General features: G+C 39.4%; 2 protein-coding genes across 2 annotated transcripts; one reads left to right on the forward strand and one right to left on the reverse strand.

The window, feature by feature from the left end:
* The first annotated feature begins 10 nt into the window (after positions 1-10).
* On the forward strand, positions 11-4,066 carry Chpf (Chondroitin polymerizing factor). The gene is made up of 8 exons (XM_025305315.1): positions 11-508; positions 625-836; positions 910-1,635; positions 1,739-2,046; positions 2,226-2,816; positions 2,927-3,202; positions 3,302-3,485; positions 3,670-4,066. Exons 3-8 carry the CDS (start codon positions 990-992, stop codon positions 3,969-3,971), a joined length of 2,307 nt encoding a protein of 768 aa, XP_025161100.1. The 5' UTR covers positions 11-508; positions 625-836; positions 910-989; the 3' UTR covers positions 3,972-4,066.
* A 69-nt stretch (positions 4,067-4,135) lies between these two features.
* On the reverse strand, positions 4,136-6,672 carry Eaf (ELL-associated factor). The gene is made up of 6 exons (XM_011153676.3): positions 6,595-6,672; positions 6,250-6,412; positions 5,567-5,798; positions 5,244-5,447; positions 4,742-5,025; positions 4,136-4,608 (listed from the first exon to the last, which is right to left on the reverse strand). The coding sequence occupies exons 1-6, from the start codon at positions 6,622-6,624 to the stop codon at positions 4,499-4,501; spliced, it is 1,023 nt and encodes a 340-aa protein (XP_011151978.1). The 5' UTR covers positions 6,625-6,672; the 3' UTR covers positions 4,136-4,498.
* Between the last annotated feature and the right edge of the window lie 3,290 nt (positions 6,673-9,962).

The raw sequence follows: 9,962 nt of genomic DNA on the forward strand, positions 1-9,962 counted from the left end.
GTAAGAAATTTCTTTTATCGGGAAACAAATAGCGCGATATATTTACAGAGATATACTGTTCATTCGTCGCCCGCCTTAGCAGCTCGTCAGCGCAATCAGCTGATTTTGAAGGTCGATCGCTATCGGCTAACTTTAAATGTCACAAACAGATGTTCCTCGTCCCGGCCCGGTGAATCAACGGAACTTCGCGAGGTAAGAGGCAAAAACGCGGGAGATGAGGTTCTGACTGACGAAGTCGGGATCGGAGATGGAGTTGACTGACGTGCACGGAAGATATGCAGAGTACACGACACCAACGAGGAGTGCTGTGTGAGCGGAATTATGCGCGGTGCTCGTGGCTAATAGAGAGTTCACTTATCCTCCTTGTGTGCGCGAACAAGTTGATGATTATGTCACAAGCGATCACGATTTGATATTCGCCAAGATATCACGGCCAAATGTTCGCAGGAGATTCAAACACCGAAACTTACGTGATGTACAGGTTATCATGAGACCTTGGTAAACAAATGTAAGTTCACGTCACGTGTATAACAATTAGCACATGCATTGTTCTAAAGATGTGTATCGTGTATCTCTCATGCATCGAAGGCCGAATAAAACACACACGTGTGACAATTATTTCAGGTTGGTGCAAAAGATCTGTCCTACCTATCTGTCAAAGTCAACAAGTGCGTCAACAGTTTTGAAGCAGTTCCTATTAGCAGAGATAGTCATCGATGATTTCGTTACTTCAGTGTGAATTCAAAGGCAACCTTCTCCACGTGTGAAAGAGGAGTCCTCAGTCCTCTTTCTTCAAGACCTCCAGGTTTCTAACCTTATTTAAAGACAGAACATAGGCAAGTCTTTTGCAGCAACCAGGTAGTATCATTCATAAGTATTATCAAGCTAATACAAGATGTTGCTTTACAGAGATACTGTTCATTCAAACGCATTCAAAGACGACAAAAGTAACTTGGAAGCACCAGCCAGAACCTACAAGACCTAACAAGATGAAACCGCTGCTTAAAGTGTTATACTCGCTCTGTTGGAGCAACGCTTACTTGATCATGGGCATATGCATGGGCCTGAGTTTCAGTCTACTACTGATACCGATCGACGTTGACAAGCAACACGACATAGCAGAATCTTTTGATCACTCCTCCAATACTCTGGAGGATGTGGACCCTTATGAGCCACGGATAAACACCGACGGTAAACCCCAACAGGTCCTGAAGGCGAGGAAGACGTTCATACGCCCGCGATATTATTCAACGGAGCTCGGTATCAGGGAGAAATTGTTTGTGGGCATTATAACAAGCCGGGAACACCTCCACAGCAGGGACGTGGCGCTGAACAAAACTATCGCCCACATAGTAGATAAAATCCGCTACTTCATCTCTATACCGGAAGGGACCAAGCCGAACGTCTCTTTCCCTGGGATAGTGGGATTCACCGATACGAGAAACGTCCTGAAACCTTTTCACGCCATGAAATATATCATCGATAACTATCTAGAGAACTATGACTATTATTTTTTAGTCAAGGACGTGAGTTACATCAACGCGAGAGGTCTAACGGAATTTGTGAACAAGATAAGCGTGAGCCAAAACGTCCACATAGGTGTACCAAGCGAAATCGAGACCTATTGTTCCCTGGGTAGGTCACGTTCATTTATTTTCAGTTCAAATGTGACGCGAGTTGATCAACAACTAAATCTAAGTTGACTTAATTTACTAACTTAAGCTAACTTCGTTTTCAGAGTCCGGCATTCTGCTGAGCAACTCCGTTATACAGGAGATCAAAAACAATCTAGACTGGTGCGTGAAGAACGCATATTCGGACTCGGACGACGTTAACGTCGGTCGCTGCATTCTTCATTCGACGTCAATGCCGTGCACCGAACGCGCGCAAGGGCAAGACTTCAAGTTTATACGCTTGAAGCCTGCGTTTCACTTCGAGCGCGACTTCGCCGAGCTGGCTGAGCGGACTGACTTCCGCAATTCGTTGTCTGTGTATCCTATCTACGATCATATGCTCGTTTACAAGTTTAACATGTACTTTGCCGCGGTGAGTCTCGAGCTATATTGACTTATGTAATAGGTAATTTCGGATCTTCCAAGTCAGATGAAAAGATTGTATTATTTTATGTCGTCATGATTTCATGAAAAGCAAATTTCGTGAGATTTGATTCTGTGTCTATTGAAGGTTTCGAGTTGTTGCTTCATGTATAACATGTTGCTCTGCAGATTAACTCCATGAAGGTTCACAAGCTGATTGGCGACATACGCAAGGTGATCTCGGAGACTACACATCTGGGCCCGCCGAATCAACGCAACGTATCGTGGCCCATCGGCAATCAACCGGGCAACAGGCCGTCGGGACGTTTCGACGTCCTGCGCTGGTCATGCTTCAACGAGTCTCACGCGTTCTTCGAGACCGACTTCATTAATATCCAAGAGTTGCGCGGCGACACCAAGTCCGGCATCGATTATGTGATCAACGCAGCTGCTAATAGTATTATCAACAAGTACGACAATAAACTGAGCTACAAGAGGCTTCTAAACGGCTATCAGAAATTCGACGCATCCAGGGGCATGGATTACATACTCGACATCGTGTTCAACGAAGTGACTACCGGCAAAGAGGTCAAGAAGCGGATTGAGGTTTGCAAGCCGCTGGGTAAAGTGGAAATTATACCTGTGCCATACGTGACCGAGAACACAAGGATCAACGTGATCGTCGTTATTGACTTGGACAAGAAGCAGGATGCGTTGAATTTCATGGAGCACTATGCGCAAGATTGCATGGAGAAGAAGTACAAGACCTTCCTCATGGTGGTTAGTATGCGATCATCGGAACGCGCGCAATTTTTTCGCATATAACGTCATGTTTATGTTCTGAACTCGCCGTAATTGATGTCGTTACTTGTTGTCTGTTTCCCATGTAGGTGCTCTTGTACAATTTTGACTCGCAGTCAAAGGGCAGAGGCGACGTCTTCTACGAAATAAAAAAGAACATATTGACGTTGAACGAGAAGTATAAAAAGGATCAGTCTAAGATCACGTGGCTTTCGATACGATTGCCGAGCAACGTGACTTCTGTAGACTTCGATCCGATGTTGAAGATCGCCGTGACAGACTTATACGCAAAGAAGTTCTCCTCAGAGAGCCTGATTCTACTCGCGGAGGCGGGAGCAAAGCTGAAGGTGGATTATTTAAACAGAGTGAGTATCCATTATGAAAAGTTTTTCTTCATAAGTCAATGCTATCAACGGTTATTCTTTGCGTGACTATTCAACGATAATTCCTTTGTTGCTAATCAGGTTCGCATGAACACCATTAGTCGTTATCAGATATTCAGTCCGATTCCGTTCATCGAATATCACCCCGACATAATCTACGCGGATGAAGAAGCTCACAACGAGGTAGATGTCAACAGCAATTACGGCAAATACGACGAACAGAACTTCAATAACATTGCATTTTACATCAAGGATTACAACGCAAGTATGTCACACAGACACACACATATGCGCTTTTATTCATTTTTAGATCAGATCAATGCGAAAGATCAAGATTACTTTCTTCTACCGTGCTTCGAGATTAGAAGTTACCGGCTCGAGTCGACTTCTAGGAAAAGTTTTACTTTTCAATTAAAGTTCCCGATAATATCTATAATTAATTGTTTCAGTGCGGCAAACAGTTGAAGCCAACATTCCGCTGACGCGATCTGATAAGGATATCGCGACGCTGCTGAAACTTTCGAAACACAGTCCTGTAACTTCCTTATTTGAGATGTACGTGTCTTTCAGCGATATGCATGTGTTCCGCGCGATCGAGCCGACGCTAAAGATCAAGTATAGAGACGTTAACTGCGAGGACAATTCCAACGATAATATTTATAAGAGCTGTCTTAAATTAAAAAATAGTCACTTGGGTAAGCGTAGCCAGCTAGCTAGACTAATATTAGATTATCAAAGCTACCATACGTAAGGGAACAGAAGTCGCAGTATTAAATCAGTATACATATTTGAATCATAATTGCACATAATTAAGAGTAAGCATGTATTGTGTAATAAATAATTTATTATATTATTTATTATATATATATTTTTTTATAGTAGCAAATATATTAAAGAGAAATAAATTGTGTAATGACAATATCAAAAATAAATATATTGAATAATATACAAAGATTTCACTCCCCCTTTCCTTGGATGACTTCATGTCACGCCATTTTTGCGACCAAATATGAGATATGTAAAAGGATTTTGGAATAATATGACTCCTTTTCATTCTGCATAAGAACTTTTTAGCTGCACTCTCTACATTTGTTTTGCAATCTTTCTTTCACACGTCATGTACTGATTACACAAATGTGTAATTTAAGTACAAAAGATGTGATATGGTGCAGCTAAAAAGACAAACCAATATACATAATAACTGTTTTATATTAATAATCATCACGTTAATAATCACGATCTATGTATTGATAGTGTATTGATTCTATCAACATTTTACTATTTATCACTATCAGATTCTGACTCAGACAGTTGGAGATCTTCATTCAAAAAGTTGTCTGACATAAGTGGCGTAACAATTGATGTTGAATTGGCGCTACTTAGAACGTCTAGAAGAATATAACATTATTTAAGTATTAATGTATGCACAGAGAGCAACTTATCAAAAATTATGAAATGATATATACGAAAAATAGTATGCAATATATTTTTTTCTTATACTTCAACATATTTTCTACATACCAGTTGGTGCCATCGGTACGGGAATGTTCTCCGTATCGGAATCGCTGTCCGAACTGTCAGAACTTGAACTGCTCGAACTCGAGTCGCTTAACGCACCTTCGTCACTGTTTAAGGAAGCTGGTTTCATATTTGACATTGCAACAGGTGGTGGAGATACTCTCACTGGTGCAGACGAATACGAAGGTATTATAGGAGTTGACAATGCAAAATCATCAATTTCAGAGCCAATCATTGGTAAACTAGCCAAGGTTGATTGTGTATTTGACGACTGTGCAGGTGAACAACTGAAATCAAACATGCAATATTTTTAAGATATTATGAGATGAGATTTATAAATGTACATATAATATAATATTTTCAATAAAAATAATTATTTTCTCTGTGCTAATATTTTATATATAGTTTCTTATTGAAAAAATAAAAGGCAGAATAAAGACTTTTCTCCTTTATGTCAAATATGTATTATAAATTATTTATATTCAATATGTTTGATGGTATACACCTGCTGGATGCCTGGTGTGGAGGACTCTGTCCCTTTGGATGCAACTGAACAAAAGGTTCTCTCTTTGTCCCGCTGATAACTTTTGTCCTCCCATTTAACCTCCCATGTGTAGGACTCCTCTTATGCTCAACAGGTGTTGCAGGTCTACCATTGTTATTATTTCCATTGGAAACTCCTAAAAATTGCTTAGCTGTTGGCTCCATTCTGCAAGAAATAAAATTGCCAATGAAACTTTGCAGCATACTTATAATCAAGTACAATTGCAAATAACTACCAATATATTCTATTGCCATTATTTTTCATAACTTAGCAATAATAAGCACCTTGTTTTCTTAACTTGAATATTTGCTGTCAACTTCTCCAAAATGAACTCTCCTGTAGTTTTGTCGATAATGAGAACACATTCTTTATGATGAGGTCTTTGAGAACCTTTGAATACAGTATGTGGAGTACCAGCTCCATCTAAATGAGGAACTGTAACCGTCATTGTATTGTCTGCTCCTGCATCAACATTAGCCATTTTTGAAACATCAACGCTTGCAGGTTTAAAGTCATCTGAAAGAGTGACATATGTAATTAATATTTATAGACTGATGTATGTTCTCTTCATTGCCAAATCTGGAAAGATCTTGGTTCAGGATTTATTTAATCTCCAATCAAAAAGTATGAAAGTGGAAAGTATAAGTTAACTATTTCTCTGTAATTTATTGTATATGCTCACAAATAGTTTACTCAGTTAATTATAACCAATTATGTGGATTCTGTTACAATTCTTTTCAGAAATTAGAAAAACTGCTCGGTTAAAGACAATTTTAGGTACAAAAATTATATATGTCCTCTTAATACTCTAAATATTCCCAACATCATTTCAATTCTAAGAGCTTGCAAAACTTTTCGATTCTTTTCGAAGGAGATTATTCTTCATAGATAAGTCGCTTCAAAGACCAATTTCTACTATCGATGAAGCGAGTGTTGCGACATAAAATTCTATCTCCAAACTGCTTACATTTCAAGGTGTGAAACGCTGTCGAGCTGTTGCTCGTGAAAGTCGATCCTAGCTTAAGTTCACGGACCTCAGATCCCAATCCTAGTCGCTCGGCCATGCTCGGTTCGCGGCCTTGGTAGCTGTGCTCGGACATTGTTGAAGTGATTAACCTACTCATATTGAACTGCAATTGTACAAGACACTCGTTGTTATTCGAAACGATTCAGTCTAAATGTGATGCCTGTTAATTCCATGAGTCGAAGAACAGCTTCGAGTATTGTCGTTGCGTTAAAATATGGTAATCACGGCGACGATGCCTTCCACGCGATCATCCGTCGAAACATAAAGAAATTCTCGAAGACCTACCTGAACCTGACTCGTAAACAGTGGTTGCATCCGGAATACACAATACGTGCATTCAATAGCAAAATCGTTCACTAAGCGCTCAGTGATCTCCTGTATTTCATTGGCCGCGTTCAGTAGACTCAACAGTTGGACAACATTACTAGATTTTCCACCGAATCTCGCTCCTGATTGGTCAATACTTCTGGGTCTATGCAGAATCTAAAAGAATACTCCAATCACAAACAATAATCACTAAGCGCTCTCTGATCACTTTGGCTGTATTCAGTATTACAACCACTCATTGAACGCTCAGTGAGCTCTTGCATCTGATTGGTAGATATAATATTATAATATAATATAATATATATTATAATATAATATATACATACACAAATATATATACATGTCCAAAAAACATTTTAGAAATATGATATCTCTAAAATGTTATTCGGACATTGTATATGTGTGGATATAAGCTATATTATCATTTAAACAAAAAATCACAATGACTTCAAAATGAGTAACAAAAGACTATAAAAACTCACTTTGTAATCATGATTAGATCATTTTCTTGTCATTTTGATGTCCCTTTGACGTCACTTTGATGTTATTGTGACTATTTTAATGTACAGTCGTAGACAGAAAGGTTGTCAGGTTTTTTATGTGAGTTTCAGAACGCATTCTGTCTTGACGAGAATGAGAACTTCTGTTCTGACACGTCTGCGCAGTCATCGATTGAAGAATAGAGGAATCATATATTAACAAAAATTAAAAATTTCTTACCATGCTCTGCTTATATTCTTTTTATTTTGTTTCGTATTTGCGACAATATTGGATGCCCGAGCCTCTTTTTTTATGTCAAATTTATCGTTGATATATTTTCTTAAATGACATATTTAAATGACATATCGAATGACATCATCCTGATTTGTCTTAAAATGACTTTCTTTTTATATCATAATTATATTATTATAATTTTTTGTTTTACCTGAGGTGTTGATAAGGCAATAATTTTTTTGTCATATTCAAATCTGACTATTAGACCAGATATAAACATTGTTAATACTGAAATTAATATTAACAAAGTATTTACTTCATTATATATTAAAAATTTATAATATTTATTTCAAAAATTAAAATTAAATTTATTTCACTACAATTGGTCTGTTCTTTGTAGCTGCACTGCAGAATTAGTGTAATAAGCAAGAGTGAGAAAACCAATATTTCTCACTTCAACTTATTGCACCAGTTCAATAGTGCAGCTATAAAAAACAGACCAAATCATATAAGGTGTTTACTTCTAGCAGAGAGGAAGCTGAGAGCGGCCAACACGGCGTTTTCGGCGACACCGATTTTTCGCACTGGGAATGGGCACTATCTGCATCCATTTTGAGAGGGGAACTACGATGCTACAACCACTTTTAGGTCTCGACGGTAAAACCTGCATCTGGTGGCTGTCCGTGCTACATCAACTTTCAGGCGGTTTATTTCCGTGCTACAACCATAATAGCGTACTTGACAAGCACGGTCTCGAGCAGTGTTATGCATTTGTAACATGAATTAACATGTTAACATGCACAAAAAAAAAAGAAGAATTGAGATTGTATATGATTAATATCATGAAGATAATATACGATTTATATCGACATATAAATATATGATAATAAGATAATATTTTGTGTGTACCCAAAATTATTTTTCCAAAATATTTCAGCGTTACGTTAGTATTTATTTATACTCCGGCAGGCCTTTTTTAGCGCAATTGTGTCCGTGTGCATGTGTTGCATTGAAAGTGTGCGTGATGTACGTGTGCATATACGTACAGGTACACACACGCACGCACACACACACACACACACACACACACACACACACACACACACACACACACACACACACACATACACACACGCACACACACACACACACACACACACACACACACACACACACACACACGCACAAACACACACACACACACACACACACACGCACACACGCACACACGCACACATACACACACTTTAATTTGGTGCCAGAACCAGGCCTGTATCTCTAACCGTTTAGGAGATATCGAAGATTAAAGTTTTCCAACATTTCTCCGTTGATATCTCCGCTTCTACTGGGAGTAGAGAGTCGCCACATACGGCAAAATGTAGGGTTTTGAAAGGACTTTAATTTGGTACCAGAGCCAGGCCGGTATCTCTAACCGTTTAGAAGATATCGAAGGTTAAAGTTTTACAGCCATTCTCCGTCGATATCCAGCCTTCCTCCGTCGATATCTCCGCTTCTACTGGGAGTACAGAGTCGTCCACGTAGTCGAAAATGTAGGGTTTTGAGAGGACTTTAATTTGGTACCAGAGCCAGGCCTGTATCTCTAACCGTTTAGGAGATATCGAAGGTTAAAGTTTTCCAACCTTTCTCCGTCGATATCCAGTCTTCATCCGTCGATATCTCCGCTTCTACTGGGAGTAGAGGGTCGTTCATGTAGTCCAAAATGTAGGGTTTTGAAGGGCTTTAATTTGGTACCTGTCCGAAGCCTGTATCTCTAACCGTTTAGGAGATATCGAAGGTTAAAGTTTCTAACCTTTCTCCGTCGATATCCAGCCTTCATCCGTCGATATCTCCGCTTCTACTGGGAGTAGAGAGTCGCCATGTAGTCCAAAATGTAGGGTTTTGAAAGGGCTTTAATTTGGTACCTGTCCGAAGCCTGTATCTCTAACCGTTTAGGAGATATCGAAGGTTAAGTTTTCCAACCTTTCTCCGTCGATATCTCCGCTTCTACTGGGAGTAGAGAGTCGTCATGTAGTCCAAAATGTAGGGTTTTGAAAGGGCTTTAATTTGGTACCTGTCCGAAGCCTGTATCTCTAACCGTTTAGGAGATATCGAAGTTTAAAGTTTCCAACCTTTCCCGTCGATATCCAGCCTTCATCCGTCGATATCTCCGCTTCTACTGGGAGTAGAGAGTCGTCCATGTAGTCCAAAATGTAGGTTTTGAAAGGGCTTTAATTTGGTACCTGTCCGAAGCCTGTATCTCTAACCGTTTAGGAGATATCGAAGGTTAAATTTTCCAACCTTTCTCCGTCGATATCTCCGCTTCTACTGGGAGTAGAGGTCGTCATGTAGTCCAAAATGTAGGGTTTTGAAAGGGCTTTAATTTGGTACCTGTCCGAAGCTGTATCTCTAACCGTTTAGGAGATATCGAAGTTTAAAGATTTCCAACCTTTCACCGTCGATATCCAGCCTTCATCCGTCGATATCTCCGCTTCTACTGGGAGTAGAGAGTCGTCCATGTAGTCCAAAATGTAGGGTTTTGAAAGGGCTTTAATTTGGTACCTGTCCGAAGCCTGTATCTCTAACCGTTTAGGAGATATCGAAGGTTAAAGTTT

The sequence above is a fragment of the Harpegnathos saltator genome, unplaced genomic scaffold (assembly GCF_003227715.2).
Source record: "Harpegnathos saltator strain DR-91 unplaced genomic scaffold, Hsal_v8.6 scaffold694, whole genome shotgun sequence".
NCBI lineage: Eukaryota > Metazoa > Arthropoda > Insecta > Hymenoptera > Formicidae > Harpegnathos > Harpegnathos saltator.

Coding starts and splice junctions, on each gene's coding strand:
- Eaf (XM_011153676.3), bottom strand. CDS start 6,624: ATGCAACCACTGTTTACGAGTCAGGTTCAG. Junction 6,413..6,594: donor TGTTTACGAGTCAGGTTCAG/GTAGGTCTTCGA, acceptor GTACAATTGCAG/TTCAATATGAGTAGGTTAAT. Junction 5,799..6,249: donor AGCGTTTCACACCTTGAAAT/GTAAGCAGTTTG, acceptor TCACTCTTTCAG/ATGACTTTAAACCTGCAAGC.
- Chpf (XM_025305315.1), top strand. CDS start 990: ATGAAACCGCTGCTTAAAGTGTTATACTCGCTCTGTTGGAGCAACGCT. Junction 1,636..1,738: donor CGAGACCTATTGTTCCCTGG/GTAGGTCACGTT, acceptor CTTCGTTTTCAG/AGTCCGGCATTCTGCTGAGC. Junction 2,047..2,225: donor TTAACATGTACTTTGCCGCG/GTGAGTCTCGAG, acceptor GTTGCTCTGCAG/ATTAACTCCATGAAGGTTCA.